We start from the raw sequence: 23,068 nt of genomic DNA, 5'->3' as shown, positions 1-23,068 counted from the left end.
TAATGTTATCGGATTACTTGCCGAAGTGGTGTGATGAGCACTGGTTGTGAGAGGGTTCAATTGTAGTCGTTAAGTGTTCCTGTTGAGCTAAAGTTGGAATGCGTCTGTAGGTACATCTTTACTCAACATTTTAAACGGGTTTTTTTTTCAAGTATATAGCTTTTTTGATTGGTATTAATCGACTTTAGATAGCCGGTTTTCAGGATGAACATTGATGACGCGTTCGTTGGATATATGGCCTTGACTTCAACATAGACGCACAGTGAACACATGTGGTGAACTAATAAGGAAATCATGGGGAATGAAACTTCAACGCTTTGGTATTCCTGGAACGGAAATGGTTTGCATTGTACTGGAAATGTGTGAACATAGGACATAATAAATATTCCCTTCGAGTTTTGACGTCAAAATGATTGCAGATGAATAAAAACGTATTTTTAACAAATGTTTGTCCGTTCTTTATTTTACCCGATTAACACGTGTTCCTTGAGGGGAAAGGTCCCCGTAGTTAATCGTTCATCAACGTACCAGTCACTAATCCCGAAGTATGTCGGGGATAAACTGTTCTCGATAACATGTAGACTGTAATACTATAAACGATAACACCAACGATTAAACGATTATAAACTAGTGTATTAGTAGGTATTATAATATCATTAGAAGCATTAGAATCACAGTGTGGTCGTATAAGAATCGCTAATATGTATGTATAGTGTACAGTAACAACTGCAGCAGCAACTGCTGCAGCAGCAACACAAGTCTGACCTTAACCGGCAACGTCTTGGATGTCTCCACCATCAACATGTGTTCCTAGAGGGGAAAGGTCCCCGTTATAAATAGTTTAGCAACGTTCCTTTTCCTAATTCCGAAGTATACTGGAGATCACTTGTACTCTAAAACATGTAAACTGTAACGATTTAAAGATAACATTAAACATTAAACGAATGTAAACTAGTTTTTTTTATATAATTTATAAGACCGTAAACGGAGGGACAGTATTAGAATATCTATACTCTTTGGTTTTTTCGGTAAAGTCACGTAGGAAGAAGTAAAACAAAATAAATAACGACGTTTCGGACGCAACACAAGCGCCCGAAACGATGTCTGCAGCAGACATCGTGCTGCTCGCAGCAGACATCGCGGATATCGCGATTCTCACCTGAAGACGGGCGCTTGTGTTTCGTCCGAACCGTGATTTATTTTATTTCCACCTACGTGACTTTACCGAAAGAACCAACGAGTATTAATTCCTGCAGTCACGAAAGCTTCAAATCAATATTAGAATATCATTAGAAGTATTATAATCACAATGTGATCGTAATAGAATCACACTGCACATATGTATGCATACATACATACTATGGTCGTATGTATGTAATATGTATGTCCGTTGGACTTGCGAACCGGGGGTCGGATATGCGAACTGGGGGATTAGGATCGGATTAAAATGATTAGAATAACACTATGGTCGTATTAGAATTACACTGAGCTAGAATGTATGTTATATGTAGATGCACATCGGGAGTCGCGAATGCAACCTGGGAGGTGCGCGGTTTTAATCGCATTAAAATTATTATAATAACAACGTGGTCCTATTAGAATCACGCTATCGACTGCTGTTGATGTTCAGGTGGCGGCTTCCAATTCGGGCTCAGCTCTTCCTTTCCTCGCCTGGTTGGTGCCGCGGGACGCAACGTCTCATCCGACAGGCGTTGTAGCAGCTGGGTGATGGCATCCGTGAGTTTGTCAACTTTCTCTTCAAGTTGAGGCCGTCTCCCTCGTGGTCTCCTCCCTCTGGGCGTGATGTGGCTTCATGTTGAATAGGGTGTAGACGTTATTTTAGCAACATATTAAAGGTCAGTGTTGTGTTTAGAATGCGTCTAGACAAGGAAGGTGACTTGTCCTACACGGGCAGCCAAAATGATTACAATTTCTGTCATCAAACAGTGTGAGTTCATTCATGAGTAGTATTCGATGAGTCATGATGACGCTAACCTACATAAAGGTATGGTTAAACAAAGTAATCTTAAGTCACTTAATTATCAGTTCAGACGTGATCATCGCAATCATTTCCAAAGACGTGTGCGGTCCCGCGAGAGCAGTGCCCGGCTACAAATAGCCGGGCAGCGGAAGCAGCAGAATCAGAAGTAGCTGCGTTGCCCTCGAAATGTGTTGTTGCTGCTGTTGTTGCTGCTGTAGTTGCTTCTATTGAAGTTATATACACAGGGAGGTGGTGTTCCGTGATGGGATGACGCATTTGATTAAAGCCTCTGATCAAACTTACCCGATTGACGCCCTTGATTGTCGCGTTTGATCAACTATGATATTGTATACTCTCACATGTTAAGCTCTATCATAGTGAAACATAATATAACCTATGAACTACAACCTATCCATTGTAACGCTGTAAAAGAATATTACCTATTGGGTTTCACTCCCTCGTCGAGAAGGCCGCTCTCTTCATTTTCTAAAGTTACATGCTAATTTCTCACGTGAACATCACTAGCCCCGGCCACTTTTTTATGACCCGAGGTCTACACCCATTTCAAACGTTGTAAAACAGTTTGCCTCAGCAGCAGACCATGCTTTCCAACATGACGGACGCTTGTGTTGTGCCCGAAACGTCGTGATTTATTTTATGCCTATGTGACTTTTAATTAAATAACCAAAGAGTTCAGCAGGCGCCCCATCTCCGACCTCGCCACCACCAAGCGACGGAGCCGACCCCGCGTCCCCCTCACCTCACCTCACATGAACACACCCGCACGCATTCCCCCCCCCCCCCCATAGAGCTCCGAGGGGAGGTCACCTGGCCGACCGGTTTTTATCCGAGAAGCCCTTATCGGGATTAAACTTTCACGGTTTCCGGCAACCTAGGGAATTGGACGACCTCCCCCGACGCTACTTTGCACCGCGGCGCTGCGACCGGCCTTAAGATTGCAAGGTCGCAGCGAGGGGCCACTCGGCCACCGCGGGTGAAACGCATCCCACACACCCCACACACGCAAGTATCGATGGGGCAGGCAGAGGGAATAAGCATTGTGATGGAGGAGCATCATTAGAAAACACGCAGCGCATCTGAATTGCATAATCAGGCACCCCCGCACAGGGAGCAGAGGGACGGCATAATTACGCTCGGGCACGCAGGCACCATTGTTAGGGAAGTTAAAGGATAAGGCTGTTAGTATGACTAATCGGGAGAGCGGGGTCACGCGGGGAGCCGTGCACAAACTCCCACGGCGCACCTTTGTGACGGACGCCGCCGCATAAACTGCGATAATGGTGGGGCCTGCGTGAGAAAGGGATTGATTGGAATTTGCGCCGCGCAGGTTGAGCATTAAGTAGCATATCAAAAGCGCCCTGAACCGCGGTGCGCGTGCCAGAGGGTCGCGAGCCTATTGTCCAGAGCCGCATTCCCTTTGAGGTAGGGAGGATAAATGGGGAGCGCAAAGGGGAAATCGCGCTCTTACTCCTGCGCCAGGCGACCAGACGCAGCTCCAGCTCTGCCTCCGGACGTCCGCGCGACGTGCCCCGACGGCATAGAGGAAAAGCCACAGGACGACCGAATACTTCGACCCGTGAGTAGCAAGGTGACAGGGTATCGTAAGCCGATAAATAGGGAATAGGTCCAGGGGAAGTAGGATAGGCCAGCCTCGTCGACTCATACTGACATAACATTAAATTACCAGGTAGCAGATAATAAATCATTAATAGCGAAGCGTGGTCTCGCGTGATCTTGTCGTGCAGCGTGAGCGTGTGGGGGCGCGGGTGCACACAGTGGTTCGCCACGTGAGTGAGCGCTGCGCGGAGCTGAGCGCGTGGGGAAGCGTGTGTACGCAGTGGTTCTGTAGTGCTGCGGCTCGCCTCGGGGGAGCGCTGCGCAGAGCGGTGCGCGTGTGTTCACTACGTATATGATACAGGTGTGCGATCACAACGTGAGTGCTCCGTGGTGAGTGGGTGCCGCGGGGAGCTGTGTGTCGGATACGGGTGCGCATTGGTAACGTGGTTATTCGACGTGGTGGCGAGTGCCGCACAGGGCTGTAGACGGGCGCACGCTCGCAGCGTGCGAGAGCTTTACGTAGCGGCGTAAAGAGGGGGAGTATGGCGTTTGTTTGATGATGCCGTGCGCACGTATGCTTGCAGCGTGGGAGCGCTGCGTGAAGCCGTATGGGTAGGAGCGTCGCGTTCGAAGGCCGGCGAAACCCTAGCGGGTATTAGGGAGGTGGGGTAACATAAACGGAATAGGGGATGATGGCGGGAGAGACCCCGGGGGCCAACGGCCCCCACAGCTCCATTTATGTTCCATCTCAATGACATCCAATAGCAATATACAATATCTGCATATGTTTCAATAAACGCACAAACTCAATATAAGCCCGTGATCATTGCAATTGTAATGACTACACAGCCCCGAACCTCGTTCCTCCCCCTCTCTCATTCTCGGCGTGAACCTACGCCCACACTTGGTCTCGCATTCCCTTCTCGAACTCTCTCTCTATCTTGTTGTCACCACTTGTCCCTTAGTTGATGCACTGTCTTTACAGCACCAACCTCTATGACCTCTACCTGACCCCACCATGGGCGGAGTAACTTGGGGGACATACAGATATGTACGTAAATTATCTGTTCAATCGAACCGGGGGTCGGATATGTGAACCGCATTCCAATTTTACATCTCCCACCTCTATGACCTGTACCTGAACCCGCCATGATCGTCGCATTTGATCAACTCTGATATTGTAGACTCTCACATGTTAAGCTCTATCATAGTGAAACATAATAATATTATAACCTATGAACTACAACCTATCCATTGTAACGCTGTAAAAGAATATTACCTATCGGGTTTCACTCCCTCGTCGAGAAGGCCGCTCTCTTCCTTTTCTAAAGTTACATGCTAATTTCTCTGCATTCACTTTAAATCGAGGACAAAGTTTTTCCATTTATTCAAAATAAGCGCACAATTACACACTGAGATGCACTTACATATTCATGCATGAAGCACAATGGGCACATTACCCTTCGGTATGTTAATAGACATGCGGATTGTACCTTCCAAAATTAACAATCGAATGCAAATATCCTGAAAGACAAAACATTGGATCCTAGGGGGGGAGTTATAAGGCGGCTCAGAAGCAGAGCTCGATGCCATTTCGAGAGGGAACTTGATGAGGTTGGACGCTCGACTCGTCGATCTGCTGATCGCCCTTCAACCGCGAGACAACGCAGCCTGGCGAGCACAATTGCTGTGTCGACAGTGAGGCGACTTTGCGTCGAGAAGTTCGTGGCGACATCTTCAGACGGGTTCCAGACATCGATATACCGTGAATCTCCAAGTAAGTGTCTATTTTCGCGATTAAACTCTTAAACGTGTTCGCCGTCACATTAGCGAGATTTTTTTGCATCTCGGTTAGAGTGTCGTTCTTGTTTTAGCAGTTAACAAAATCTAAAACTCAACGCTAAACATCCTTGCGGCCGATAGCGTACTTTTGACTCGATAACACAGCTGCTGATACTACGCTCACATGGAGCAGAGACGCTCTCCAAAGCCCCACGCACACGGAGACAAGAAGCCATTCAATTGCTCTGTGTGTGGGAAGTCCTTTTCACGACCATCACATCTTCAGATACACCAGAGAACACACACGGGCGAGAAGCCATTCCTGTGCCCTGTGTGTGGGAAGACATTTGCAAAGTCATCACATCTTCAGAGTCATCAGAGAACACACACGGGTGAGAAGCCATTCCTGTGTTCTGTGTGTGGGAAGGCATTTGCACACTCGGCAACTCTTCAAGACCATCAGAGAACACACACGGGAGAGAAGCCATTCCTGAGCCCTGTGTGTGGGAAGGCATTTGCACAGTCATCACATCTTCAGAGACACCAGAGAACACACACGGGCGAGAAGCCATTCCTGTGCTCTGTGTGTGGGAAGAAATTTGCAAACTCATCACATCTTCAGATTCATCAGAGAGCACACACGGGCGAGAAGCCATTCCTGTGCTCTGTGTGTGGGAAGAAATTTGCAAACTCATCACATCTTCAGAGTCATCAGAGAACACACACGGGCGAGAAGCCATTCCTGTGCCCTGTGTGTGGGAAGAAATTTGCAAACTCATCAAATCTTCAGATTCATCAGAGAGCACACACGGGCGAGAAGCCATTCCTGTGCTCTGTGTGTGGGAAGAAATTTGCAAACTCATCACATCTTCAGAGTCATCAGAGAACACACACGGGCGAAAAGCCATTCCTGTGCCCTGTGTGTGGGAAGAAATTTGCAAGGTCATCACATCTTCAGATTCATCAGAGAACACACACAGTCGAGAAGCCGTTCCTGTGCTCTGTGTGTGGGAAGACATTTGCACACAAGTAACACATCAACAGGCATCAGAAGGTCCACAATGATAGGAAACTGAAATCAAAAGCTGAAATTCAAGGTGCTGCAATGAGTCCTGAAGAAGTTTCCACCTTCGATCCCATGCAGTTGGATCCCGAGAGATGGCTGGATGTAATGGAGTGGCTCGAGAGTCAACCAAAGAGCTCGGGGTGACTGAAAAATATTGTCACGTGGTTATACCTTTTAATCCGTATCGAGTACTTTTGTGTATAATTTTGACCATTTTAGTTCTACAGTTTTTGTGAGTTTAATTCCGTGCACAGTGGTGGTTTGTAATGTTATCGGATTACTTGCCGAAGTGGTGTGATGAGCACTGGTTGTGAGAGGGTTCAATTGTAGTCGTTAAGTGTTCCTGTTGAGCTAAAGTTGGAATGCGTCTGTAGGTACATCTTTACTCAACATTTTAAACGGGTTTTTTTTTCAAGTATATAGCTTTTTTGATTGGTATTAATCGACTTTAGATAGCCGGTTTTCAGGATGAACATTGATGACGCGTTCGTTGGATATATGGCCTTGACTTCAACATAGACGCACAGTGAACACATGTGGTGAACTAATAAGGAAATCATGGGGAATGAAACTTCAACGCTTTGGTATTCCTGGAACGGAAATGGTTTGCATTGTACTGGAAATGTGTGAACATAGGACATAATAAATATTCCCTTCGAGTTTTGACGTCAAAATGATTGCAGATGAATAAAAACGTATTTTTAACAAATGTTTGTCCGTTCTTTATTTTACCCGATTAACACGTGTTCCTTGAGGGGAAAGGTCCCCGTAGTTAATCGTTCATCAACGTACCAGTCACTAATCCCGAAGTATGTCGGGGATAAACTGTTCTCGATAACATGTAGACTGTAATACTATAAACGATAACACCAACGATTAAACGATTATAAACTAGTGTATTAGTAGGTATTATAATATCATTAGAAGCATTAGAATCACAGTGTGGTCGTATAAGAATCGCTAATATGTATGTATAGTGTACAGCAACACAAGTCTGACCTTAACCGGCAACGTCTTGGATGTCTCCACCATCAACATGTGTTCCTAGAGGGGAAAGGTCCCCGTTATAAATAGTTTAGCAACGTTCCTTTTCCTAATTCCGAAGTATACTGGAGATCACTTGTACTCTAAAACATGTAAACTGTAACGATTTAAAGATAACATTAAACATTAAACGAATGTAAACTAGTTTTTTTTATATAATTTATAAGACCGTAAACGGAGGGACAGTATTAGAATATCTATACTCTTTGGTTTTTTCGGTAAAGTCACGTAGGAAGAAGTAAAACAAAATAAATAACGACGTTTCGGACGCAACACAAGCGCCCGAAACGATGTCTGCAGCAGACATCGTGCTGCTCGCAGCAGACATCGCGGATATCGCGATTCTCACCTGAAGACGGGCGCTTGTGTTTCGTCCGAACCGTGATTTATTTTATTTCCACCTACGTGACTTTACCGAAAGAACCAACGAGTATTAATTCCTGCAGTCACGAAAGCTTCAAATCAATATTAGAATATCATTAGAAGTATTATAATCACAATGTGATCGTAATAGAATCACACTGCACATATGTATGCATACATACATACTATGGTCGTATGTATGTAATATGTATGTCCGTTGGACTTGCGAACCGGGGGTCGGATATGCGAACTGGGGGATTAGGATCGGATTAAAATGATTAGAATAACACTATGGTCGTATTAGAATTACACTGAGCTAGAATGTATGTTATATGTAGATGCACATCGGGAGTCGCGAATGCAACCTGGGAGGTGCGCGGTTTTAATCGCATTAAAATTATTATAATAACAACGTGGTCCTATTAGAATCACGCTATCGACTGCTGTTGATGTTCAGGTGGCGGCTTCCAATTCGGGCTCAGCTCTTCCTTTCCTCGCCTGGTTGGTGCCGCGGGACGCAACGTCTCATCCGACAGGCGTTGTAGCAGCTGGGTGATGGCATCCGTGAGTTTGTCAACTTTCTCTTCAAGTTGAGGCCGTCTCCCTCGTGGTCTCCTCCCTCTGGGCGTGATGTGGCTTCATGTTGAATAGGGTGTAGACGTTATTTTAGCAACATATTAAAGGTCAGTGTTGTGTTTAGAATGCGTCTAGACAAGGAAGGTGACTTGTCCTACACGGGCAGCCAAAATGATTACAATTTCTGTCATCAAACAGTGTGAGTTCATTCATGAGTAGTATTCGATGAGTCATGATGACGCTAACCTACATAAAGGTATGGTTAAACAAAGTAATCTTAAGTCACTTAATTATCAGTTCAGACGTGATCATCGCAATCATTTCCAAAGACGTGTGCGGTCCCGCGAGAGCAGTGCCCGGCTACAAATAGCCGGGCAGCGGAAGCAGCAGAATCAGAAGTAGCTGCGTTGCCCTCGAAATGTGTTGTTGCTGCTGTTGTTGCTGCTGTAGTTGCTTCTATTGAAGTTATATACACAGGGAGGTGGTGTTCCGTGATGGGATGACGCATTTGATTAAAGCCTCTGATCAAACTTACCCGATTGACGCCCTTGATTGTCGCGTTTGATCAACTATGATATTGTATACTCTCACATGTTAAGCTCTATCATAGTGAAACATAAGATAACCTATGAACTACAACCTATCCATTGTAACGCTGTAAAAGAATATTACCGATTGGGTTTCACTCCCTCGTCGAGAAGGCCGCTCTCTTCATTTTCTAAAGTTACATGCTAATTTCTCACGTGAACATCACTAGCCCCGGCCACTTTTTTATGACCCGAGGTCTACACCCATTTCAAACGTTGTAAAACAGTCTGCCTCAGCAGCAGACCATGCTTTCCAACATGACGGACGCTTGTGTTGTGCCCGAAACGTCGTGATTTATTTTATGCCTATGTGACTTTTAATTAAATAACCAAAGAGTTTATAATATTATAAACTATGAACTACAACCTATCCATTATAACTCCGTAAAATACTATTAATTGTTACAGTGTATAATCACGTAAATGGAGGTATGGGATTATAATCGAGGACAATGGATGGCATGGGGAACTTTTCCAGCGCTCATCATGAAGCACAATGGGCACATTACCCTTCGGTATGTTAATATACATGCGGATTGTACGTTCCAAAATTAACAATCGAATGCAAATATCCTGAAAGACAAAGGAATGGATCCTAGGGGGGGAGTTATAAGGCGGCTCAGAAGCAGAGCTCAATGCCATTTCGAGAGAGAACTTGATGAGGTTGGACGCACGACTCGTCGCTCTGCTGATCGCCCTTCAACCACAAGATAACGACAGTTAGGCGACTTTGCGTCGGGAGAGTTCGTGGCGACATCTTCAGACAGGTTCCAGACATCGATATACCGTGAATCTCCAAGTAAGTGTCTATTTTCGCGGATAAACTCTTAAACGTGTTCGTCGTCAAATTAGCGGTATTTTTTTGCGTCTCGGTTAGACGCGAGTGTCGTTCTTGTTTTAGCAGTTAACAAAATCCAAAACTCTAAAACGCTAAACATCATTGCGGCCGATAGCGTACATTTGACTAGATAACACCGCTGCTTTTACTACGCTCACATGGAGCAGAGAGGCTCTCCACAGCCCCACGCACACGGAGGCAAGAAGCCATTCAATTGCTCTGTGTGTGAGAAGTCCTTTTCACGGCCATCACATCTTCAGAGACACCAGAGAACACACACGGGCGAGAAGCCATTCCTGTGCTCTGTGTGTGGGAAGGCATTTGCACAATTGTCAACTCTTCAAACTCATGAGAGAACACACACGGGCGAGAAGTCATTCCAGTGCTCTGTGTGTGGGGAGGCATTTGCACACGCGTCAACTCTTCAAGACCATCAGAGAACACACACGGGCGAGAAGCCATTCCTGTGCCCTGTGTGTGGGAAGGCATTTGCACACTCGTCAACTCTTCAACACCATCAGAAAACACACACGGGCGAGAAGCCATTCCTGTGCCCTGTGTGTGGGAAGGCATTTGCACACTCGGTAACTCTTCAAGAACATCAGAGAACACACACGGGCGAGAAGCCATTCCTATGCCCTGTGTGTGGGAAGGCATTTGCACAATCGTCAACTCTTCAAGACCATCAGAGAATACACACGGGCGAGAAGCCATTCCTGTGCTCTGTGTGTGGGAAGACATTTGCACGCTCATCAACTCTTCAAAATCATAAGAAAACACACACGGGCGAGAAGCCATTCTTGTGCCCTGTCTGTGGGAAGGCATTTTCACAGTCGTCAACTCTTAAAAGGCATCAGAAGGTCCACAACGATAGGAAACTGAAATCAAAAGCTGAAATTCAAGGTGCTGCAATGAGCCTTGAAGAAGTTTCCACCTTCGATCCCATGCAGTTGGATCCCGAGAGATGGCTGGATGTAATGGAGTGGCTCGAGAGTCAACCAGAGAGCTCAGGGTGACTGACAAAATATTATGTCATGTGGCTATACCTTTTAATCCGTATCGAGTACTTTTGTGTGTAATTTTTACCATTTTAGTTTAATTACGTGCATAGTGGTGGTTTGTAATGTTATCGGATTACGTGCCGAAGTGGTGTGATGAGCACTGGTTGTGAGAGGGTTCAATTGTAGTCGTTAAGTGTCCCTGTTGAGCTAAAGTTGGAATGCGTCTGTAGGTACATCTTTACTCAACATTTTAAACGTTTTTTCCAAGTATATAGCTTTTTTTGATTGCTATTAATCGACTTTAGATAGACGATTTCAGGATGTATATTGATGACGCGTTCGTTGGATATATGGCCTTGACTTCAACATAGACGCACAGTGAACAAATGTGGTGAACTAATAAGGAAATCATGGGGAGTGATACTTTAACGCTTTGGTATTCCTGGAACGGAAATAGTTTGCATTGTACTGGAAATGTGTGAAAATAGGACGTAATAAATATTCCCTTCGAGTTTTGACGTAAAAATGATTGCAGATGAATAAAAACGTATTTTTAACAAATGTTTGTCCGGTCTTTATTTTATAATGTTCCTATAAAAAAACATGTTAAGATAATTTCAGGTGGAGGATCTCCGTCACACAAGTGTGCTCTTAAACGGCAGCATCTTGGCTGTCTACCCGATTAACACGTGTTCCTTGAGGGGAAAGGTCCCCGTAGTTAACCGTTCATCAACGTACCAGTCCCTAATCCCGAAGTATGTCGGGGATAAACTGTACTTTAAAACATGTAAACTGTAATACTATAAACTATAACACTAAACATTAAACGATTATTAACTAGTGTTTTAATTTATAACCATATAAACGGAGGTAAGGTATTATAATATCATTAGAAGCATTAGAATAACAGTGTGGTCGTATAAGAATCACGCACAAACCCATTCTTAACTCATGATATTATGAATCACAAATTGTGACAAAGCGAAATTCCCACAAGCAAAACACCACGCTCACGTGACGAATTCTTAAACAAACTCAAGTGACAGACCTAAAAAAAACGCGGCAAAAAAAACAACCTCAATGGACAAATCGTTAAAACAGACAACACACGCACGTTAGTAACGTAGGTAAAAATAATAATAAAATAAAATAATAAATGAAAATAACTAAATTTAATCATGACGTTTCGGAAGCAACAAAAGCCTCCGTCATCAGGTGTAACTTCTGTAGCGTGTGAAAAAAGCTATTCAGGGAGGAGCCAATGAGGGGGGGGGGGGGGAGAAAACCACCCCCCCCCAGACTCATTGGCTCCTCCCTGCCCAGCACCCGATATAAAAAACACGTGTCTTGAATAGCTTACATTAATTTTACTGGAGCAGTTACACCTGACGACGGAGCCTTGTGTTGCTTCCGAAACGTCGTGATTTAATTTAGTTATTTTCATTTATTTTTATTTTATTATAATTTTTTTACCTCCGTGACTTTAGCGAAAGAAAGCGTCAAATCAAAATTAGAATATAATTAGAAGTATTAGAATCACAATGTGATCGTAATAGAATCACACTCTGCGCATATTTACGTGTAGTGTACGTGCAAGCGAACTGTGCTCGTATGTACGTATGTAATATGCATATGTAATATGTCCTTTGGACATGCGAACCGGAGGTCGTATATGCGAACTGGCGGGTGCTGGATTAGGATCGGATTAAAATGATTAGAATAACACTATGGTCGTATTAAAATTACACTGAGCTAGAATGTATGTTATATGTAGATGCACATCTGGAGTCGTAAATGCAAAATGGGAGTTGCGCGGTTTTGATCGCATTAAAATGATTATAATAACAACGTGGTCCTATTAGAATCACGCCATCTACTGCTGCTGATGTTTGGGTGGCGGCTTCCGATTCGGGCTCAGCTCTTCCTTTACTCGCCTGGATGGTGCCGCGGGACGCAGCGTCTCATCCGACAGGCGTTGCAGCAGCTGGGTGATGGCATCCGTGAGTTTGTCAACTTTCTCTTCAAGTTGAGGCCGTTTCCCTCGTGGTCTCCTGTCTCTGGGCGTGCTGTAGGTTGCTCATGGCCGAGTTGGAGCTGCATGTTGAATCGGGTGTAGAGGTTATTTTAACAATATATTTAAGGACTGTGTTGTGTTTAGAATGCGTCTGGACAAGGAAGGTGACTTGTCCTACACGGGCAGCCAATTTTTTTACAATTTCTGTCATCAAACAGTGTGAGTTCATTCATGAGTAGTATTTGCTGAGCCATGATGACATTAACCTACATACAGTTATGATTAAACAAAGTAATATTTAGTCACTTAATTCTCAGTTCAGACATGATCATCGCAATCATTTCCAAAGACGTGTGCGGTCCCGCGAGAGCAGTGCCCGGCCACAAACAGCCGGGCAGCAGAAGCAGCAGAATCAGAAGTAGCAGCGTCGCCCTCGAAATGTGTTGTTGCTGCTGTTGTTGCTTCTTTTGAAGTTATATACGCAGGGAGGTGGTGGTCCGTGATGGGATGACGCCTTTGATTAAATACTTTGATCAATCGCACCCGATTGATGCCCTTGATCGTCGCATTTGATCAACTCAGACATTGTAAACTCTCACATGTTAAACTCAAACATATAATATTATAAATCATGCTCTCATGCCCTTTGGATTGCACCCGTTGGGTTGCACTCCCTCGTCGAGGAGGCCGCTCTCCTCCTATTCTACGGTTACATGCTTATTTATTACATTAACATCATGCTAATCTCTCACACTGTGGTCGTACGTATGGTAAGTGAATATGCGAACCAGGGGTAGGATATGCAGCATAAGAATCGAATTACAATTATTCGAATCCCGCTAGTCGTATTAGAATCACAGTCAACTGTTGGATGAATGTGTCGTATCAATGTAATAGAATAGCTATATACAGTATATACACATACAAAGAATATAACAATCACACATTTTTACATATAAACAATACACATGATTTAAAAAACGTATTTTTAAAATACATGTTCATTGTTTTTGAAACTGAGAATGTCGAGGTTCATGTGGGGAGCCTACCAAGTGATGCGCATTCGCTCCACCTCACGGGACATTTACTTTTACGCGTTTAACAGCCAACACATACACACATGACGCTGCGGATATTTCTTCACAGTTTCATGTCCTCTTCGCCCCTCCCCCCCAACACGATGTGTCCAGTTTATACTACAGACTCCGTAGATAATAATATTTTACTGCTTACATACCATTATTCTTGCAAGGGCGGGGGATGCTGGGTGGGGGGGTAGCGGCCCAGCCCCTAGCCTGGCAACGTGCCAACTCCGCCTCCTCGCCAATGTAGGCCAGGAGGGGGGCTACGCATGGCACAAGGCCTCAACACGCCTATGGTAAGTACAAAGTTCCAAGTTTCTTACACTAACAAATCAAGTCCAATGTTTTCTATTATTAAACACATTAGTTGACAAACATTACAATAATAATGTTTGTGTGCACAAAACTCCTTATTTTTAGGTTGCTAAATTTTCCATTTTTTGCTGCGCTTTTATGACGCTGCGACGGTCTGCCTGTCTGTGATGTGGCCATGTACGCCCATGTGTATGTGTGTGTCAGTCCATATGTGTGTGTTAGTCCACATGTGTGTGTGTTAGTCCACATGTGTGTGTGTTAGTCCACATGTGTGTGTGTTAGTCCACATGTGTGTTAGTCCACATGTGTATGTAAGTCTATACATGTGTGTGTCACTCAATATGTGTGTGTAAGTCAATGCGTTTGTGTGAGTCCATATGTGTGTACATCCATGTCTGTGTATCTCAAGTAGATGTCTGTGTGTCGTATGTGTGTAGGGCTGTGTGTGTATCAGTCTATCTATGTGTGTCTAAGCCCATGTGTGTGTGTCTTAGTCCACATGTGTGTGAGTAAGTACATATGTGTGTTTACGCGATTTTTGGCAACGCCACGGGGCTGCATTCACTTTAAATCGAGGACAATGGAGGGAATGGAGAACGTGTTTTTCCATGTATTCAAAATAAGCGCATAATTACACACCGAGATGCACTTACATATTCACGCATGAAGTACAATGGGCACATTACCCTTCGGTATGTTAATATACATGCGGATTGTAACTTCCAAAATTACCAAATAGAATGCAAATATCCTGAAAGACAAAGGATTGGATCCTAGGGGGGGAGTTATAAGGCGGCTCAGAAGCAGAGCTCAATGCCATTTCGAGAGGGAACTTGATGAGGTTGGACGCTCGACTCGTCGCTCTGCTGATCGCCCTTCAACCGCGAGACAACGAAGCCTGGCGAGCAAAATTGCAGTGTCGACAGTTAGGCGACTTTGCGTCGGGAGAGTTCGTGGCGACATCTTCAGACGGGTTCCAGACATCGACATACCGTGAATCTCCAAGTAAGTGTCTATTTTCGCGGATGAACTCTTAAACGTGTTCGTCGTAAAATTTACGGGAATTTTTTTGCGTCTCGGTTAGACGCGAGTGTCGTTCTTGTTTTAGCAGTTAAAAAAATCCAAAACTCAACGCTAAACACTTTAAATCGAGGCCGATTGCGTACTTTTGACTCGATAACACCGCTGCTGTTACTACGCTCACATGGAGCAGAGAAGCTCTCCACAGCCCCACGCACACGGAGGCAAGAAGCCATTGAATTGCTCTGTGTGTGGGAAGTCCTTTTCACGGCCATCACATCTTCAGAGACACCAGAGAACACACACGGGCGAGAAGCCATTCCTGTGCTCTGTGTGTGGGAAGGCATTTGCACACTCATCACATCTTCAGATTCATCAGAGAACACACACGGGCGAGAAGCCATTCCCGTGCTCTGTGTGTGGGAAGGCATTTGCACAGTCATCACATCTTCAGAGTCATCAGAGAACACACACGGGCGAGAAGCCATTCCCGTGCTCTGTGTGTGGGAAGGCATTTGCACACTCATCACATCTTCAGAGTCATCAGAGAACACACACGGGCGAGAAGCCATTCCTGTGCTCTGTGTGTGGGCAGGCCTTTACACGGGCATCAACTCTTCAAACTCATCAGAGAACACACACGGGCGAGAAGCCATTCCTGTGCTCTGTGTGTGGGCAGGCCTTTACACGGGCATCAACTCTTCAAACTCATCAGAGAACACACACGGGCGAGAAGCCGTTCCTGTGTTCTGTGTGTGGGAAGGCATTTTCACTTTCAGCAAACTGCCAACGCCATCAGAAAACACATACGGGCGAGAAGTCATTCCTGTGCCCTGTGTGTGGTAAGACATTTGCACACTCGTCAACTCTTCAGAACCCTCAGAGAACACACACGGGCGAGACGCCATTCCTGTGCCCTGTGTGTGGGAAGGCATTTGCACGGTCATCAACCATGAACAGGCATCAGAAGGTTCACAATGATAGGAAACTGAAATCAAAAGTTGAAATTCAAGGTGCTGCAATGAGTCCTGAAGAAGTTTCCACCTTCGATCCCATGCAGTTGGATCCCGAGAGATGGCTGGATGTAATGGAGTGGCTCGAGAGTCAACCAGAGAGCTCGGGGTGACTGAAAACATATTATGTCACGTGGTTATACCTTTTAATCGGTATAGAGTACTTTTTGGTTATAATTTTGACCATTTTAGTTCTACAGTTTTTGGGAGAGTTTAGTGACGTGCACAGTGGTGGTTTGTAATGTTATCGGATTACTTGCCGAAGTGGTGTGAAGAGCACTGGTTGTGAGAGGGTTCAATTGTAGTCGTTAAGTGTTCCTGTTGAGCTAAAGTTGGAATGCGTCTGTAGGTACATCTTTACTCAACATTTTAGCTTTTTTTGATAGGTATTAATCGGCTTTAGATAGCCGGTTTTCAGAATGTACATTGATGGCGCGTTCGTTGGATATATGGCCTTGACTTCAACATAGACGCAGAGTGAACAAATGTGGTTAACTAATAAGGAAATCATGGGGAATTATATTTTAACGCTTTGGTATTCCTGGAACGGAAATGGTTTGCATTGTACTGGAAATGTGTGAACATAGGACATAATAAATATTCCCTTCGAGTTTTGACGTAAAAATGATTGCAGATGAATAAAAACGTATTTTTAACAAATGTTTGTACGGTCTTTATTTCATAATGTTCCTAGAAAAAACATGTTAAGAGATTTTCAGGAGGAGGATCTCCGTCACACAAGTGTGCCCTTAACCGGCAGCATCTTGGCTGTCTACCCGATTAACACGTGTTCCTTGAGGGGAAAGGTCCCCGTAGTTAATCCTTCATCAACGTACCAGTCCCTAATCCCTACTTATGTCGGGGATAAACTGTACTCTATAACATGTAAACTAATACTATAAACGATAACACTAAACATTAAACGATTATAAACTAGTGTATTAGTAGGTATTATAATATCATTAGAAGCATTAGAATCACAGTGTGGGCGTATAAGAATCGCTAATATGTATGTATAGTGTACATGCAAGGATCGGATACAATTATTACAATTACAACATGGTCATATTACAATCACGATTTTCACTGCGATATGTAATCGAATAACAAAAGACGGAATATATTTGTATAAATACACGCACAGAATCATAAACTCATGAGATTATGAATCGTTACAATTATTATAACAATCAAAAATGTGACAAAAACAAAATCCCACAATCAAAACACCACGCTCACGTGACGAATTCTTAAACAAACTGCAACACTCAAGTGACAGAACTCAACAAAAAAACGCCCAATAAAAAGAACAACATCAATGGCCAAATCCTAAAAACAGACAACACACGCACGTTAGTAGCTGTTAGAAGAAAACAACACCTAGCACCTTCAACTATACACATTATACATCCAACTCGTAAATGGGGCGGTATATGACAGCCTTCGCTGCTGTCGACGGGGCCAAGCAGCGAGTGTTTAACTCCATTGTTTCAGAATCCGTGTCATCACACGGCCACAGCGCCTTAGCCAAACTACATCTCCCGAACAAGGCAACCTTCCCTATGCTGTGTATTTTAGCAATATATTTACGGACGCACTTGAAGATACCAATTCGTCTTGAAAAGGCAGGCGACTTGTTCTACCAACACGATTTCAAATTTCTACCGAAATAAGTATGAGTTCATTCATGAGAAGTATTCACTAAGCCCCGGTTGCACTAACCTACACACAGTTATGATTAATCAAAGTAAACATTAGTCGCTCATCCCAGCTCAAACATGATCATACGAATTATTTCCAAATCCGTGTCGGGTCCCACGAGAATAGGGCACATCCACAAACTCTCAAATTGTAAACTCACATTGCATACTCTAACATTATAAACTCTAAGAATATAACCTTTAAACTATGAGCTATACATTTCAACGCTTTAAAATAACACTACAAACTAGTGTCATAGTAAACTATAATGTTGTGTACTCGTATTACAGATTAGAACACCGTACATTGAATTGTGATATTCGAATCTCATTCGAATTCTTAGCTTCACACTCGTGAGTATGTAACATGTATGTAATATGCATGAATGTAATGTCTGTATGTAATATGTATGCATGTAATATGGACGTGCGAACCAAGGGTGGGATATGTGAAACGGAAGGTGCAGGATCAGGATGGGATTAAAATTATTTGAATAACACTTTGGTGGTATTAATATCAAGCTGTCCACTAATGGATGAATGTTCCATCTAAATGGAATCAAATAACAATATTCAGTATGAATATGTAAAATAATCGCACAAACCCAATATTAGCCCGTGAAATAATGAATCATTACAATTGCAATGACTCCGGACTCAGACTGCAGAGGGTTATTTTATTTAGCCTTTAACGCGGTTTCAGACCCCAGGCGTCAGTCATCAACTCTTCAAGAGCATCAGAGAACGCACACGGGTGAGAAGCCATTCCTGTGCCCTGTGTGTGGGAAGAAATTTGCAAACTCATCAAATCTTCAGAGTCATCAGAGAACACACACGGGCGAGAAGCCATTCCTGTGCCCTGTGTGTGGGAAGGCATTTTCACAGTCGTCAACTCTTAAAAGGCATCAGAAGGTCCACAATGATAGAAAACTGAAATCAAAAGATGAAATTCAAGGTCCTGCAATGAGTCCTGAAGAAGTTTCCACCTTCGATCCCATGCAGTTGGATCCCGAGAGATGGCTGGATGTCATAGAGTGGCTCGGGGATCAAACCTAGAGCTCGGGGTGACTGAAAACATATTATGTCATGTGGTTATACCTATTAAGCCGTATCGATAACTTTTGTGTGTAATTTTGACCATTTTAGTTTCACAGTTTTTGTGATAGTTTAATGACGTGCACAGTGGTGGTTTGTAATGTTATCGGATTACGTGCCGAAGTGGTGTGATGAGCACTGGTTGTGAGAGGGTTCAATTGTAGTCGTTAAGTGTCCCTGTTGAGCTAAAGTTGGAATGCGTCTGTAGGTACATCTTTACTCAACATTTTAAACGTTTTTTTCAAGTATATAGCTTTTTTTGAATGCTATTAATCGACTTTAGATAGACGATTTCAGGATGTATATTGATGACGCGTTCGTTGGATATATGGCCTTGACTTCAACATAGACGCACAGTGAACAAATGTGGTGAATTCCTGGAACGGAAATAGTTTGCATTGTACTGGAAATGTGTGAAAATAGGACGTAATAACTATTCCCTTCGAGTTTTGACGTAAAAATGATTGCAGATGAATAAAAACGTATTTTTAACAAATGTTTGTCCGGTCTTTATTTTATAATGTTCCTAGAAAAAACATGTTAAGATAATTTCAGGTGGAGGATCTCCGTCACACAAGTGTGCTCTTAAACGGCAGCATCTTGGTTGTCTACCCGATTAACACGTGTTCCTTGAGGGGAAAGGTCCCCGTAGTTAACCGTTCATCAACGTACCAGTCCCTAATCCCGAAGTATGTCGGGGATAAACTGTACTTTAAAACATGTAAACTGTAATACTATAAACTATAACACTAAACATTAAACGATTATTAACTAGTGTTTTAATTTATAACCATATAAACGGAGGTAAGGTATTATAATATCATTAGAAGCATTAGAATCACAGTGTGGTCGTATAAGAATCACGCACAAACCCATTCTTAACTCATGATATTATGAATCACAAATTGTGACAAAGCGAAATTCCCACAAGCAAAACACCACACTCACGTGACGAATTCTTAAACAAACTGCAAAACTCAAGTGACAGACCTAAAAAAAAACGCGGCAAAAAAACAACCTCAATGGACAAATCGTTAAAACAGACAACACACGCACGTTAGTAACGTAGGTAAAAATAATAATAAAATAAAATAATACATTAAAATAACTAAATTAAATCATGACGTTTCGGAAGCAACAAAAGCCTCCGTCATCAGGTGTAACTTCTGTAGCGTGTGAAAAAAGCTATTCAGGGAGGAGCCAATGAGTGGGGGGGGGGGAGAAAACCACCCCCCCCCGACTCATTGGCTCCTCCCTGCCCAGCACCCGATATAAAAAACACGTGTCTTGAATAGCTTACAGTAATTTTACTGGAGCAGTTACACCTGATGACGGAGCCTTGTGTTGCTTCCGAAACGTCGTGATTTAATTTAGTTATTTTCATTTATTTTTATTTTATTATAATTTTTTTACCTCCGTGACTTTAGCGAAAGAAAGCGTCAAATCAAAATTAGAATATAATTAGAAGTATTAGAATCACAATGTGATCGTAATAGAATCACACTCTGCGCATATTTACGTGTAGTTTACGTGCAAGCGAACTGTGCTCGTATGTACGTATGTAATATGCATATGTAATATGTCCTTTGGACATGCGAACCGGAGGTCGTATATGCGAACTGGCGGGTGCTGGATTAGGATCGGATTAAAATGATTAGAATAACACTATGGTCGTATTAAAATTACACTGAGCTAGAATGTATGTTATATGTAGATGCACATCTGGAGTCGTAAATGCAAAATGGGAGTTGCGCGGTTTTGATCGCATTAAAATGATTATAATGACAACGTGGTCCTATTAGAATCACGCCATCTACTGCTGCTGATGTTTGGGTGGCGGCTTCCGATTCGGGCTCAGCTCTTCCTTTACTCGCCTGGATGGTGCCGCGGGACGCAGCGTCTCATCCGACAGGCGTTGCAGCAGCTGGGTGATGGCATCCGTGAGTTTGTCAACTTTCTCTTCAAGTTGAGGCTGTCTCCCTCGTGGTCTCCTCCCTCTGGGCGTGATGTGGGTTGCTCATGGCCGAGTTGGAGCTGCATGTTGAATCGGGTGTAGACGTTATTTTAGCAACATATTAAGTACAGTGTTGTGTTTAGAATGCGTCTAGACAAGGAAGGTGACTGGTCCTATACGGGCAGCCAAAATCATTACAATTTATGTCATAAAACAGTGTGAGTTCATTCATGAGTAGTATTCGCTGAGCCATGATGACACTAACATACATACAGTTACTAGCAGTCCCCGCCCGCTTCGCGGGCGGTGTGTACATGCTTGGTTGGTGGGGAATTGAAAGTGGCTGGACACAATATACATTATGAGATCTCTTTTACCAGTGGCAAAATATGATAGTAGGTTTTTACCCTTTTAACTGGTACAAAACTGACACCTTTATTCAAGGCATCATGTTTGCAATGACCACAACACAAGTAGTCAAAAAAGCAAACAAAAAGAAGCAACTCTGATAAGGATGATAATATGCACTGTCCAACTTCAAGGACAGTGCATATTATCATCCTTATCAGAGTTGCTTCTTTTTGTTTGCTTTTTTGACTACTTGTGTTGTGGTCATTGCAAACATGATGCCTTGAATAAAGGGTGTCAGTTTTGTACCAGTTAAAAGGGTAAAAACCTACTATCACAATATACATGTTTTGGTGATTGTTTTATGTTTATTTTTGTGAGGTTATATGAATTTTTATGAGACGCTCAATCGACAATATTCAAGAATGCAACTTATTCAATAATAGAATGCAACTCATTGAAATATCTGGCGATACACGATATTCTTCGTGTACACTCCGTCTTCCTCCTCGTCGTCAGGTCCGTCAATAAGCGCCTTGATGTTGGACCTTGCCGTGACTCGCGATAGTGTCACGTACAGTTGGCCGTGCGAGAAGCATGGCGTTGGTAGATAAAAAATCCCAGGTTGTGAACAGTTTGCCCTTGCGCCTTGTTGATGGTCATCGCGAATGCTGGGACAATGGGGAACTGTTTGTGCCGAAGTTGAAATGGGAAGTCCTTCGTGTCCAATTCGCGGCAGATATGGTTGTTCTCAAGCAGCGAGTCCAAGACCAAGTGTGGGTACTCGGATAGCTGCGGGAGGTCGTCAAAGTCCGACAGAGCCATCCCACCTGCCGTGAGGAACTCGTGGAGGCTGTGAAGGGTCTTGAACTTTACCATTTCTTTTATTTTCTTTGATGCTGCTAATCCTGCATAATGCACGGGTATAAGTAGTACTAATCACATACCTGCATTTCCCATATCCCCTCCCTTTGATGCTGCTAATCCTGCATAATGCACGGGCATAAGTAGAACTAATCACATACCTGCATTTCCCATATCCCCTACCTTTGATTCTGCTAATCCTGCATAATGCACGGGCATAAGTAGTACTAATCACATACCTGCATTTCCCATAAATATGCTAAATTCCTCTTGATATGCACATTTTTTTGTGAAGGCGCCCTATCCCCCCCTTCCAACCCAGCACGTGTGCTGTTTCATTCAGACGCTGTCGCCTCAACACACCTGGTTTTCACATGAGGACGGCTGCTTGCGTCGTGGCGGAAACGTCGTGAGAATTATGTTATTATGTTTTATTTTTATTATTTTATTACTTCCCTTCTACGTGACTTTACCGAAAGAACCAAGAATATTTACCATTTCTTCTTTGTTGGTCAGTTGGCGGTACTGGTACTCGTAATCACGATCCAATTCGTCGTAAAATTTATCCCAGAGAGCCTTCGTATCTGCTCTCATGGAATACAGCAGAATCGTAGCGAAGAGTTGACGAAGCTGGTACGGCATCTGAAAGAGCGAGGCTTCTTCCAGACACGCAACCCATTCGCGATCGCTCTTAAGGTAGCCTGCTCGCATGGCTGCGTCCAGCGGTTTGTTTTGTTTAATTTTATTCGTAACGCACCATCCATATGCGCTCCACCATCCACAATGCCCTTGCATCGCAAAGACACAGCTACGGTGTGCGTCAGCGTGTGCGCCATCCAGTGACATT

At 43.6% G+C, this 23,068-nt stretch overlaps 1 protein-coding gene across 1 annotated transcript in view; it reads left to right on the top strand.

Annotated features, from left to right (window-relative positions):
- The window catches only part of LOC144953340 (uncharacterized), a gene marked incomplete at its 5' end in the record, with an annotated part of 276,268 nt that overhangs the window by 249,768 nt on the left and 3,432 nt on the right, over nucleotides 1-23,068 (top strand). The window contains 4 exon segments of the mRNA XM_078883903.1: nucleotides 5,566-6,395; nucleotides 9,998-10,601; nucleotides 15,472-16,189; nucleotides 18,671-18,872. Of these exon segments, the coding sequence (XP_078740029.1) occupies nucleotides 5,566-6,395; nucleotides 9,998-10,601; nucleotides 15,472-16,189; nucleotides 18,671-18,872 (2,354 nt within the window).

This window comes from Lampetra fluviatilis, chromosome 74, assembly GCF_964198595.1.
Source record: "Lampetra fluviatilis chromosome 74, kcLamFluv1.1, whole genome shotgun sequence".
In the NCBI taxonomy this organism is placed as follows: Eukaryota; Metazoa; Chordata; class Hyperoartia; order Petromyzontiformes; family Petromyzontidae; genus Lampetra; species Lampetra fluviatilis.
This window is presented reverse-complemented; position numbering and strand designations above follow the sequence as displayed.